The sequence below is a fragment of the Tigriopus californicus genome, chromosome 8 (assembly GCF_007210705.1).
Source record: "Tigriopus californicus strain San Diego chromosome 8, Tcal_SD_v2.1, whole genome shotgun sequence".
NCBI classification, from domain to species: Eukaryota; Metazoa; Arthropoda; class Copepoda; order Harpacticoida; family Harpacticidae; genus Tigriopus; species Tigriopus californicus.
Window position 1 is genome coordinate 10,266,486 of NC_081447.1, and position 14,082 is coordinate 10,280,567.

The 14,082-nt window shown below is 45.4% G+C and overlaps 2 protein-coding genes across 3 annotated transcripts; both read right to left on the reverse strand.

The window, feature by feature from the left end:
- Positions 1-273: 273 nt before the first annotated feature.
- Positions 274-4,489, reverse strand: LOC131885161 (transcription factor Sp4-like). 2 transcript variants are annotated; one of them, XM_059233101.1, is made up of 5 exons: positions 4,039-4,489; positions 3,817-3,957; positions 1,643-3,067; positions 1,007-1,569; positions 274-947 (listed from the first exon to the last, which is right to left on the reverse strand). In XM_059233101.1, exons 1-5 carry the CDS (start codon positions 4,048-4,050, stop codon positions 440-442), a joined length of 2,649 nt encoding a protein of 882 aa, XP_059089084.1. In that variant the 5' UTR covers positions 4,051-4,489; the 3' UTR covers positions 274-439. The 2 variants fall into 2 exon arrangements, with proteins under 2 accessions (XP_059089084.1, XP_059089085.1); XM_059233102.1 differs by lacking the exon at positions 4,039-4,489 and adding an exon at positions 3,149-3,206 and having other exon boundaries at positions 3,817-3,954.
- Positions 4,490-10,542: 6,053 nt separating this feature from the next.
- Positions 10,543-12,828, reverse strand: LOC131885442 (GMP reductase 2-like). Its single transcript, XM_059233490.1, has 7 exons — positions 12,374-12,828; positions 12,057-12,150; positions 11,864-11,983; positions 11,522-11,779; positions 11,169-11,357; positions 10,893-11,095; positions 10,543-10,822 (listed from the first exon to the last, which is right to left on the reverse strand). The coding sequence occupies exons 2-7, from the start codon at positions 12,141-12,143 to the stop codon at positions 10,636-10,638; spliced, it is 1,044 nt and encodes a 347-aa protein (XP_059089473.1). The 5' UTR covers positions 12,144-12,150; positions 12,374-12,828; the 3' UTR covers positions 10,543-10,635.
- Between the last annotated feature and the right edge of the window lie 1,254 nt (positions 12,829-14,082).

Sequence of the window (14,082 nt, forward strand, 5' to 3'; positions counted from 1 at the left end):
CATTGATTATTTCGTGCCTAGATTTTTTTGCACCCGGTAAAGTTGTCCGCTGGGTCGAGTTGTTTGGTCAGCCTTAGAAAGTAATGTTCATACTCCTGGTCTTCAATGAAATCTTTAAACAACAATACCACTACTTTACCTAAGACAGATTCCATTTTGGGTGATAATTCCAATGCCTTGAAGGGTCTGTTTAAGGAGAACCATCCAACCAAAAAGAGAACCGCTCTACGAGTGATCAGATTTATGAAACATAAAAAAAAAACCAAATTTTCACTCGTTCATTGATCTATTTTTTATTCATTTTTGGTGGCTTTCACATTTGGCCTCTCGAAATGGACCAAAAAAATACCTTTTGATTCATTTATTTCAAAATAGTGACTCCTATGCAAGGATAGGATTTTTTGAACTGCGTTCCGGGCGTAATTATTGGTTGCGTGAGTTAAAACGAAGCCAATGAATGAATTTGTTGAGCGGGTCCAACTGAGGACGACGCAATTTCCGAGTCACTAATATCAGATCCGGACTCGTACTCATCATCGTCATCATCTTCCTCTTCATCGACCCCTAAGCCAATTTGGAGCTCCCCAGGCTCGCCCATACCCATATGGGATTGATCAGGTTCGGTGACGCCAGACATTTCGTCAAAATCTAATCGGATTCCCTTTTGATGAGTGCGAACGTGCTTGGAGAGATGGTCAGACCTCATGAACTTCTTATGGCACTCTGGGCATTGGAATCGTTTTTCTCCTGTATGTGTACGGCGGTGACGCTGGAGCTCATCGGATCGGGTGAAGCGTTTCCCGCAGAATAGCCAATTGCACACGAATGGTCGTTCTCCGCTATGCCATCGTAAATGAGCCCGTAGGTGAGAAGTCTTTCCGTAGACCTTATTACATCCAGGAATATGACAGATATGTTGCTTCTTCCGAGGTTTCCCATCTGGGTTCCTACAAATAATCATTAGAGTTAACATGGTACTGAAACAAGGAAGCGATATCGAACATACTTGGAGCGACTTCGGTCTCCATCTTTGCAGTTGGGACAGGTACATGCAACTCTACGAAGACGAGTCTTCGGAGGGGGAGGACCATTGGAGGGCCCTGGTGCGTTGGCTGGAGGGTCTACCGTGGCACTAGAAGCCGTGCTTACGACTTGCGCGGAAGCTATGGAGACTTGGCCAGGATTGGCAGCAACTTGCACCACATGCCATTTGTTGGGATCATTAGGATCTTGTTGCAGCGCTTGTTGCATTGGTTGGGCAGCCATGGAAATAGGAGTTCCACCTTGCGCTAGCCCTGGTTGGCCGACCATTGCGACTTGGCCTGGCGAGATCACTTGAGGGCCACCACCGGGAGGGGTCAGGCCCTGGAGACTATTATTAGGAAGCTGGAATGCGGCCGAACCACCACCCACTTGTTGCAAGCCTGCCGCATTTATAACCTGAACCTGTCCGATCCCCGGGATGTTGATGAAATTGCCACTACTAGATGGAACTTGTGGTAGCGATATGGCTTGCGTGATCCCAGATGGGGTACCTGATTCGGCTTGAGAAACCCCACTAGTTGGAATCTGGAAACGGATATGGAGAAATTTGTATTTATGATTCTTTTTAACGGCAACCGTGATGGAATTGCCTCCTTACCTGGACAACTTGCCCGTTCGGAGTGCGTATGGACAAAACCTGGGCCTGTTGAGCTACTGAGGGTTGTTGAACTATAACCTGTTGCCCATTGGCCGTCATCATAACTTGCTGCCCACCATTGGCCATGACAGGAACACCATGAGCCCCACCAAATTGGAATGAAAGTGGGTTGGCCGCACTCGAACCTTGAGAGGACGAGGATGGCTCGTTTCCGGTCGATTTGACATCAGAGCTGGATGTGTCAGCCTCATCTGACGATGATTGGTCATATTCGACCTTCGGTTCGATCTTGGGCTGTAATGGCGCCAAGGATGACGGAGCCGTTGTGGCCATTGACGGATTGGAAGAAGCGGCTGCGGAGGAGGCGGTTGTTGTTCCTGTGGCAAATGTGGTTGACGTTACAGCTGCGCCCCCATTGGCTTGGGACTGGACTAGACCCCCACCAAGTTGTTGAACTTGCATCGGCATCCCGCCCATTGCAGGAATCGAACCAATATTTTGAAAGCCGCCCATCATTTGACCTGGTAGCCCACCAAGAACTTGCACATGCTGAATTTGTCCGTTGGGCGTGACAATTTGGGCGAACTGTGGTTGCATCTGAGGCTGAATCACTTGCTGCATGATTACTTGCTGTCCAGCTGATGTTTGCACTACTTGGGGAATAAGAGCCGTGGTGGCTCCCATATTTTGCACAGGTACTTGAACGGTTTGATAAACGGTTTGCCCATTTTGTGACACTGGCACTTGCATGGACACCATTTGCTGGAAAGCTTGAGGAATCTGAATTACTTGTTGGCCAGGCATGGCCTGTCCTGGCAGCCCACCCGCCGTCATAGCCGGGGACATGGTGGTCTGAGTGACATTAGTGGAGGCTCCGGAGGTCTGAGAGGTACTGCTATTCACTAGCGAGGTAATGCCTTGAGATTTTAAACCCTGACTCTGAGCCAACGAAATAATTTGCTGGCCAGGGTGCATACCCGCCGGTAAGCCCTGAATCTGGATGCCTTGCATTCCCGGAATGCCTTGGAGTCCAGACAGTTGGGCACCAGGGAAACCCATAAATTGTTGAACGGGTGCTTGTCCAGCATTGGCAAATCTCAACATTTGATGCCCCATCATTTGAGGTGGTTGGCCCAAACCGGCCAGAGTTTGAGGCTGTATTTGCGGATGAGCTCCGGCTTGCTGAAGCTGGGCCGCTTGAAGCTGCTGAAACTGAGCAGGTTGAAGGGCCGGTTGCGGCGGATGCGGTTGGGTGGGTAGCTGGAGTTGCTGTTGCTGCTGCTGCTGTTGTTGTTGTTGTTGTTGTTGTTGAGCCTGAGCAGGTATCCCTTGGGATTGCTGTGGCTGTTGTTGAACAGGCATAGTGTATTGATATTGGACTGGTTGAGGGATGGAGCCTGAAGACGAGGTTGAGCTCGAGTTCACCTGAAAGATGAAGCATTTGAATAAAGAACGTGAACACCTAAATTCCAGTCCAAGAGTTCGCCCAGGAAAATATATTATTACTTTTTTATGCATGATTTCCTGGGAATGAGTGGCTGATCCGGGTACAAAACTTGGGAGCCTGGGTCAGAGGTATGCGTGGAAAAAAGAGAAGATTGGTTGGACCTAACGATGGGAACACGGCATCGCCGATGTAGGCTCACTTCACACTTTGCCTGAGACATACTATTACACCTCAACACTCATCGCTGGGGCCGTGATCGGTTTACTATTCTTAGAAAAGTCAACGGACATTGAGCATCATTTCAGCCTCAATCATACATGGGCACACCACCGGTCTGGGTTGTGTCCTTCATTGAAATTACAAAAAGCCATAATAATCGCCCCGCTCTTTCAATTCACAATCTTGGTTCGGACAATCTCCGGGCTATCTCTCGCCACGTGCCAAGACGGCAGATTTCAGCTCATGCTGGACATGTGCTCGACTCTGGCTCTTTCATCACCCGAAATGACACGGTCTTTTCTTAAGAGATAAGCCTACCATAAAAAACGACCCGAAAAGCGAGGCACGGTAAATTGGTCGAGCTGTCCGGTGAGTAAAGAGATGGACAATTGAGACCAAATACCAAACGGAGAGGCTCTGAGCTTGACCCGCGTGACGCGGGCCAATATTCCGGGTGGGCCTCAATTGAAACAGGCTGAAAAGGTACGACCTGGCTCATGAGTTTTACCTGTGGACGTGGGAAACCGTAGGATCGAGCCACCCAGGATTCGGCCAAAGACAAGGAGGACGACCCGCGACCCACTTGGCGGTCAATTTTCGTGCAAGTGGCGGCCAACAGCTTTAGAGGGTCCGCCGGATTATGGCCAGTCTGAAAGCACGCCCAGTCAAGCGAAATAAAACTTCAATATGTGTCGTATTCATTTTGAGCTGAGCCGCTGGCGTCACTTACCGGTTTCGCCATGGATAACGGGTCGGCCCATGTCCGGACATGCAAGAGGGCAATGGAAGTAGTGGCAACGGGCAGAACGGGCGTTCCGCTTCATTGTGGTCCGGTCAGTGCGGGCCACAGCCCACGTCAATGCGGTTCAATGGCCGAGATAGCGGGCGGTTATGGTTGAAGCTGGTATTCGGATTGTTTTCAGCCGGATTGGGTGTTGTTATTGTTGTTGTTGTTGTTCTTGTTGTTGAGGTTGAAAAAGGGACGGCTGGGCTTACAGCTCAAGAAGACGGAAAGAGGAGGAGAAGGAGGAGGAGGAGGAGAGAGGGGAAAAGAGGAGGCGAGACCCAGCGGAAAAGTAGAGTCGATGGCATCAAAAGAGGCTGGATTTTGGACAAAGAGGGCGGACTGGTCTCTTAACGAAGGCGGGCGATGCTAAGCGTGACGCTCACACTCGGTCTTTTGTCATGTCCCAACGGAATATTGCCCATCTTAGATTCGGAACCCACAGAGGAAAAAAGTACCATAAGTCAGGTAAGTATCAAACTCAAATGAATACTTACTATATTTGGGTTGTCCAATGAGGTCGAATAATGCAAGAAGATTTTTCGTACTGGAATCATCGTTGAAGCTGATCTTCTGGGTTCGTGACCAGCCATCACGCTGTGTCAGGTTGGGCGTCCGAATGAATGTCTGGCTCCGCCGACGCTTCTCCGCCCAGCCCAAAAGGACGGTTTCAGACAAAATCCTCCGCCCGAAATGCCTGACTCAAATTTCTCTCTGAATTCTAAATCCGTTCCAAGATCAACAGCAATTGTTTATCAAATCATATCCAACCCGTTAGCTTAGCTTATAGGAAAATAGTGCGTCAGGTTTGGAGAAACAAGGCCTACTAACTGGATCTACTTTTTACTCGGTGCTCGCAATCTACATTCCTTTCTCGAAGGACCGGTTCTCCTGCCTCCGCCTCCTCTGGTATTCGACTGCCTTTCATGGACAGCGTATTCCTTAGTCCTATACTCTATGCCCTATCGAAGTAATGCTCTCCTTGCTTCAGCGTCGTCGATCCTCCTCCTCCTCCTTATCCTCCTCCACCTCCTCCCCTCTGGGCTTGGCATCTTGAAATCCTGTTCCTTTGTTCATCCTTTTGCATCGAGGGGAGGCTCTACGAAAAATAGTAGGGGAGGTAGAGAGGATTCGCTTCGATCGCATGAAGAATAGAGATGATAATACATGAATGTTTTCGGGTTTGGGGTGGCATTGATGGTGTGAAAAATCCGGTCGGAGTTATTTTATTTGAAAGAACAATTCATGTCACCGTGTAGTAACTGGCACGTTGACCGACTTTCTATGGTATTTTAATGTTTTGACATCAGTGTGCCATACGACGGAAATGACTAACCACTCGAATCATATTTTTCCGTCGGGCATCTTCTGTTCTTTGGTGTTCTTTGTACCAGACCCCTTGCCAATTGGCCCTGGATTAGGTTCAGCTTCCAAAACAACACTGTTGAAAGCATAAGAGTCTTGGGGAATTGCAATTTAACATCAAATTAGTGTCCTCCCAAAAACCCATTTTTAGATTAAATACACCAAATATGATGGTATTTGGTATAACTAACGAGAAAAATGTTCAAGCTATTATGAAAAATGGTTAAGAAGTTTCGATTGTTTCAAGAAGAAATTGGTCAAGGGATCCTTTGGTGACATGCATGATGTCAAGTCCGGTGTTTTTCAGGGCTTCATTTTAGGTCCTCTCCTTTTTATCATCTTCATTGCTCCACTTCAGAGGCTCAATAGTAAAGTTAGTATCTATTCTTATGGAGGTGATACAAAATTAGTGTGTGGTAGGAATTGTCAAGATTCCGGTAGCCTGGTAGAGGTCTTGGGTTGCTGAGAGTAATATGGAATTGAATTCCATTCAATGACCTTTGGGTCGACGCCATTAAACACTCTGCTCATAGATAGTGGTGGTAAACATATTGACCACTGTTTTTTTCAGGTAATGGGAATGGGATCCGCAGTAGTTCAATATTTAGCAGTTATATATCTTGTTTTTAATTAACTTTTTTGTATTTCGGGTGCTGGGGTCGGAAGGGTGAACCTCGCCCTGCCAGCGAAGCTAACCATAACATCGTAAGGTATATAATTCCGATATGCAGTTTCATAGTCCGTATCAGATTGGTTCTACGACTGTGGGTCTGGTTAGCGTTTAAAAGTTTCCTTGAGAAAGGTATTTAGCTTTCATTTCATGTAATATCTGATCTACCAACCAATTAGAGAAGACGACTCTGTCTGGCTTCACCCATAGATTTCTAGACACTGGAGGTTGGATGACCGACCACTCGGTTGGCTAAACAGTACAATAAACCGGTTTGTGATCAATTTCCGGGAGACCATTCATTGTATTGTTTTACCAGCCGAGTGGTCGGTCGTCCGACATCCAGTGTCTAGAAATCTATACTTCATGCGAACTTCATCGTTCGAACTAGTCTGGATTCGCGAGGGTTTGAAGGTGCTCTCAAAACGCACATCACAAGGTCAACTTCTAGTGACCTCCCAAACAGTTGCACTGACTTCCTCCCCTTTTCTTGTTTCTATGTCCCAGTAAGCAGGAGACACAACAATCCTTGCGTTTCAGTGCGGCCTCCGTTTGTCATGGCTTCAACCTTGATCAAACGCCTGAAACTCTGTCATTGTATGCTCTTCCTCAAACTATCCTTGTAGAAATGATTGCAATTCTTGGCAATAGACTTCCTTTTCCCTAAACACGAAATATGGTGGCCAATTGAGCCGATTCCTGTTCATTGAATTGTGATGCGTTTGAGTTATTTTGACTAACCCCACTTAAAGGCGTTCCCCTCAGATCATTGACGCACTACGCCCAGAGACACTTTCGATGGAAGCTGTTATGAAGTGATGATATGTTCAACCTCATCTAAGTTGTGCTAGTCATTTTTTATATAAACGATACAAGTCATTCGCCATCCAACTCCTTGAGGGTAAACAACAGGAACTGATAGTACGTTTAAGACAGATAACAGTCTGTCTGAATTCAGTGCGTGGCGCGAGAGGTTTGAACTCTATTCCACGACCAATTGAATGACAGATTTACCATTCGTGGAACAATGGGGTTAATAAAAGTCTCTCTCGTCCTCAAACTTCAGCAGAGTGTGTGGTTGAAGGCTCAAGATTCGTTATCTCTTAAAGGTTGTGTGGATATCTTACAGATGATATGTTTGCAATGAGTACCGGTCCTCCCTTCCGGGTTTTTCTGAAATCAATAACAACAAGGTGATTCATTATCGGATTTTTATTTGCGACTTCAACTCCAAGTTAATTGATTATCACTCTCTCGGACCTTCCCGCTCGTAATCTCCGCCGCTGATGAAATCTCAATCCCATTACCAAGAGGTCAAGAGGTGTTATGTTCGGTAATTTTGATCAACGCTCTTTCTTTCCCTAAGGGCGGCTTTACACTAGGATGGATAACCGAGATTGAATTCGTTTTGAAGATTGAAGTAGGACTAGTGCTTGAGCGACTTCAGTCTTTCACTTATCTGAAGTCGAACAAAAAGACTCATATTGCGAAAAACTCGCCCCAGCACTAGTATTACTTCCATCCTCAAACCGGATTCAATCCTGGTTTTCCATCGCAGTGTAAAGCCGCCCTAACTCTCTGAGTATACCACTCATTAACTTGTACCACAAGGATGATCTCAAAAAGAGGCACTATATTTCCTGCACAGGCGTTACCAGACACACAGGGGCCATAGCTCTAATGATCGCTGAGAATCTGATAAAGTAAAACGTCATACTCATTAACCACAATCACGTAGGGATATGGTACGCAAAAGGTACGGAAATGCATTGCTTCGGCTTGGTAGATTTGTCGCTCCATGTCGAGGGTCAAGAGACTTCAACGACTGCTTTGGTCACTCCTGCCCTGCAAAGGTCTAAAGGTTTAATCTTGTCGATTTGAAAATCATACCACATAAATTTCCTAAGCCAATGGTTCAAATACAACCAATTCCATTATTTTCAGACAATCTCGCACATGGTGCGGTCCAACCAATTAATGAGCAATTTAACCTTTTTTTCAATGAGACAGACATTGCCACATATGAAGGGGCACTCCATGAATACTTACTTCAAGGCTGTTTTGAATATTGTCCCAAACATGTTTTGGTTGCACGGAGAATCCCTTTGCTTTTGTGATTGTTGCAAAGGACGACTTTGAGAACCCATGCTCTGCGGGTATGATCTAATTTGTCACATGGCCAACGCCATGGACTAGTCGTGATTTTTTTGTATCCAAAACCAAACGGAAAAGGTATCCTTAAGCATGGTGACCGATTACATGTCATTAAATCAGTATGTGAGAAGGCCTATCCATCCATACACAACCCCCTCCGAGATAGCTCGTTCAATCCCACACATCCCTCGCTGTTTTGTCGCACTTAACAACTGGGAAAGAAAATTGCCACAGGAAAATATATTGAGCAGGTCTCGCCCATGAAGAATTTAGGCGTAGTCCTCCAAAAAATGGAAAGTTCGATGAGCATATCCAGTTGAAGGTGGGTAAAGCTTTTCAAACGAGTGGATAGATATATTGGTCCATATATAAGTCCAGAGATTGTATCACATTGTTAACATTTGAATATGCTTCACCCATTTGAGCTCCAATTTATTCAGCAAGTTGGTTTGCAAAAGTTCGAGCAGGTCCAAAGATGTTTTAACAGGAACATCGAAGGTATGAGAGAGAGAGCTCGTATTGGGTGAGGCTAGAAAGGGTTCAAATGTACAGTATTAGCCATTCATTGCCGCCCTCACCATACGGTTCACTTCTATTGCGCGACCAACGGGCATATAGAGAAGATCGGCAAGGGCATCATCCCCTCACCAGAGCATATTCCAGGCTTCTATAATGATGGCCTTGACTAGCAATTGGTTAACGGAGAGCAAGTCACTTTTTTCCAGAAGTACGGCGCTGCTTATTTGATCCTTGAAACAGATACCTAGCATTATTCAGATACACGTGTAAAGTATCATCTGGTTTTCGTTCGTTTGTATATTGTGAGGATCCTCTTACGAGACCATGACGTCACCATAGAGCAGAAGGCCGTACGGAATCTTCGATATAACCAGACGATGGAGAACGGGCTTCGTGCGATATCTGTCTACAGGGCACGTGGTATGCGACGTTACAGTTTCATGATAATCTAAGGATTGATCCAGCCTATAAAATGTTCAACCAATCACAATAAAACTCGAGTTGTGGATAGATTGGGACGTGCATCATATAATCTATTCAATTTAACCTACATATGTGTTTTAATCATTTATCCAAAACGAGGTCGGAATGGGCCAACAACTTTAAAATCTTTGAAAGTGTAACGCACCATGCCTTGCACCCTGAATACTCTTGTTGCCTGGAGTTCAGGGACCGAAGAAGTCCCTCCCCGTGCCCCAAAGGGTCGAACAGGTCCATAGATGTTTTACCAGAAATGTTCAAGATATGAGAGAGCTCTAGCATCGAGAGAGGTTGTAAAGGTTGGGATTGTGCAGTATTCAAGGAAGATATGAGAGGCATATGATACTGCACGTTTTGAAAAGCATCCATGAGCTTTGTCCCAACCAAAGTTTTTGGGTCAATTCTAGCGACCATAGAGGCTTAATGTGCATTTTGAGAGCACCTTCAAGTCCTCGAAAATCCTGGATGGTTCGAACAATGAAGTCCCCTTCTCTACTTTCTCGGGCTCCTTCATTGTTTAATTTGTTTCCCTCTAATATTCGTGGGGAATACGTAGGCCTTGTTGATCCGGTAGCACCTTTCAAGTTGACTAGGACCAAATCAACCCTGCATTCAAGGACTAGCCCGGTTTGCCAACTCAAGTTTGTTGGTAGACCAAATATCATATAAAGATTAAAAGGTAATAAATAGACGAAATATAACTTTTCATTTTAATTTTACGAGGGATTGCACTCCTTGTAGCGGAATTAAATGATAGAAAGGCCATAAAACCAAACCAAAAAAAAAGAATGCGTTTTTCCGTTTTTAACTGCCGGCGATTCCATTTCCAGCAGCGGTAAGGAAGTCCGTAAAATAAAGAAGGCAATAAATCTAAAATTAAACGGCAAAATGACTCAAACAGAAGAGTACCTAAAGAGAACCAAGTGCGTACTTTATGATGATGCCTTTAAGACCTCTCGGCTTTTCATAATTGTCAAACTTGTCTTAATGAATTATCTTGCCCTCAAAATGCAATGCCGGGATTGATCTCATCTTTTGCTTGCGCATAAAAGACAATGTATGAAAAATTCACGATTTTTCCCATACTGATTGACTTTTTTCGAACTTTTTTGTCAACTTAATTGTCTACCCCATTTTTTTAAGTGATACTGATATGATTGTCATAACAGATGGAACAGATGGAACTAAACGCAAACACTTGAAAGTTAGATGCATCCGACTTCCAACAAACGTTCTGAATCAAATTTGAAATGCTTACAGTATATCATTCATAGCGGGTTGCTTTATTTGAGCGAATCAAATTGTCATGTCAGACTAAGTCAAATCAAAGAGACTGCTTCAACTTTGCCTCCAAACTAGATGTTGCTGAAGACCTCATTCAGTTGCTGTGTCACTCTGATAAAAGTCGTTCTCTTCGGCATTTCTTTCACCTTTCCAGCTCCTACGTAGGTGCAAGCGGATCGAAGTCCGCCCAAGACGTCGAGCATGGTGTCGTTGACGTCCCCCCGGTAAGGAACCTCCACGGTCTTTCCCTCGGAAGCTCTAATGACCAAATCGTTTGAAGATGACATGTGTTGTCAAGAAATTAACCAATTGACCCTTTTAGGCTCACCTGTACTCCGCTACGCCTCCTTTATGCTTTAGCATGGCCGTCGATGATGACATTCCGTAAAAAAGTTTCCTTTTCTTTCCATCCTTCTCGATGACTTCTCCTCCAGCTTGATCGTGACCGGCCAGCATTCCACCCAACATAACGAAGTCGGCACCAGCTCCAATGGCTTTGGCCACGTCGCCGGGGCAAGTGCATCCTCCATCCTACCAGAATTGATTCAAGTAACGAAGTTATAAATCAGCCTGCAAATGTTCTTGGTGGACTTGTTGACCATACCGAAATGATGTGGGCATTTAGTCCATGGGCGCTGTCAGCGCATTCCAAAACAGCTGAGAGTTGCGGATATCCAACTCCAGTTTTCTTGCGGGTCGTGCAAACCGATCCTGGTCCAATGCCGACTTTGACGATATCCGCTCCAGCAAAAATGAGAGCCTCTGTCATCTCACCGGTGACAACATTGCCCGCCTGAAATTCAATTCAAACGGAGAGCACTCAAGCTTATTTATCTTTCTCGCAATTGAATTAGTTCCATATGAGAGCTTCCTCTGAAGTTCAGCACTTTTCCTGGCTGCCAAGGAACCCCAACCAGATGTGATGTGCATCATGTGCGCTGTATAACTGGGACTCACCATGATGGTATGAGATGGGAAAGCTGCTCGAACTTTCCTCACATAATCCACGAAATGCTCAGAATAGCCGTTGGCTACATCCAAGCAAACAAAGTTGATTTCTGGGATAGCCTCGAGGACTTGGCACAACAGCTCATAGTCCCCTGCTCCAGTCCCAGAACTGCAGGCTGTAAACGGCAGGGTCTCCGGGGACTCGCGAGCAAACTGCTGCCATTCTTCCAAAGAATAGTACTTGTGAATACAGGTGTGGCAACCATGCTGGAACAAATGAGACACACGACTATGAAGACACAGAAGACATGGAAAAGGTCTTTTTTTAATCTGATTATCCACGTCACTTACAGCAGCCAAAGCTTTAGCCATCTCGAAGGTGCCAACCGTGTCCATGTTCGAGGCGATGATAGGAACGCCTTCATGAACCTTTTTCGAGTGATGGAAGGTCATTTTCCTCTTCAGGTCGACCTGAATGTATGAACAAAAGGCAAAATGGAGTCCATGATTGAGTATTGCGTGGAAGCATAAGGTGATTACTCACATCAGCCCGGCTTTTCAGGGCACTTCGCTTGGGTCGCAAGAGGACATCCTTGAAGTCCAACTTGACATCGTTGATCACGTCCGGCATGCTGAAACTGAAACTGAATCTGAAGCTAACAAACTATTTGGAGATGATGCAGTTGTCCGAAGTTACTGAACAGAGAACAGAGAGTACTTGGGGAATGTCGAGAAAGGGAGATCTGTTTCGCATATGCTCTCTTAACTTGAGTGAACAACTCAAAGTTTCCAGTTTAACTGCTGTACTGCTGTACTATCAAGAATCTTCCAAGAGAGAAGGGAGAAGAACAATTTGCTTACAATTCAGAGAGACGAAACGCTGGAAGATGATGACCGTGGTGGAGGACGTGGTGGCGGTAGTGGATGGACGACTTCCACTTGTTTCGTCAATAAATTGCCCTCGTTGGAAATCAACGTCGCCGTTCAGCACGAGGACGAGCACTTGGCTTTCACGTGGATCAAATTTCAGCCGGTTTCAAAAGCTTCAGGAATCGGAGATCACACCAACTTTCACTCTGAGGTTGATGGCCAGTGATATGGGATCAGCACGTTGTTCCAATGCCTCCCTAGTGTGTCAAACTGACAATTGCCGGAAAAGTCGGCTAAACAATGAGAGTTGCTTTCCACCTTGTGAATGTATTATGCATTCTGCCTGAACCTCGAACCGGTGAGCTCGTCTCTCACCCTTAGTCCCCTCTCCTGGATTATTCAGACCCGAGACGTACAACAACGAGGGAAAGTTTCGACTAGCGGTGACCTTTTGGGTGCCACAAAGACACACACACACCCCTATCCGGGTGGTGCACTGGGCTTGGTTGGAACTGAATGGTGGCTAGACAATGAGAGTTGCTTTCCACCTTGTGAATGTATTATGCATTCTGCCTGAACCTCGAACCGGTGAGCTCGTCTCTCACCCTTAGGCCCCTCTCCTGGATTATTCAGACCCGAGACGTACAACAACGAGGGAAAGTTTCGACTAGCGGTGACCTTTTGGGTGCCACAAAGACACACACACACCCCTATCCGGGTGGTGCACTGGGCTTGGTTGGAAATACTGAAATGAGTTTTTTATCGGTCGTACCTCTGATTTAAGGCTTGGACGTTACCCAGAATGAGCATTCGCTCAACATTTTCCTTAGTGTATTTTCATACCGTTAACGTCTTTAACGCGAGGTAAGAGCTTTAAAAAAACATGTCTCAGTATTGCCAAGTTTGATCCCTATTAGGTTTTTAGGTCAAAAATGCAATTGACTTGACCTGAAAAAATTAATCGGCTGATTTATTCACATCAGTTAATATTATTTCACTAGACTAACAACGACGCATGAAGGTAATGTTAACTGAAACATTACCGGTTAATGGAGATGAATTTTCGATTAAAGGTTCCCACAAGTATTTTTTGGTGGGGTACATATAATGTTCTCATTTTAAAATTGTTTTTTTCAAAATACATGGCAATTCTATCTTGAATTTAACTAACTATACAAAGTCCAAATAGCTCATGTTGTAAGAATGTATTGAACCAAACTAGGCTTGGCAAAACCTGCAGTAAGTAATTGCTATAATGAAGGCTGTGAGTGACATTGGGCAGTTTCAAATTTCTTAAAGGCTCCAAATCGATAAAGGCTTCGCGTTTGGCCAATTAATATCAGCTTCAACATTTTGGCAGCTCCTTTATCATACACAATCTCTGCACTATTCATATGCATTAACAATGTGTCGACTAATGTTCCTTCTCCTGTACGACAATGCATCAAATCTTGGCCTTCCCACGCAACTCGGAACAGTCGTCAATCTCGTCATGCATTAGCATTGCTTGCACCAAAAGGAAAGTCCGCTTCCGTCCTCAACTCAGCACTCTTCCAAAACAGACGAATGTGTTCCGTCATGCCTTGTTCCACCCGCTCGCCCGCCCGCCCGCCCTTCCCTCACTCCTTGCTCAATTCTAGCCACCATTTCAGTTCCAACCAAGCCCAGTGCACCACCCGGATAGGGGTGTGTGTGTGTCT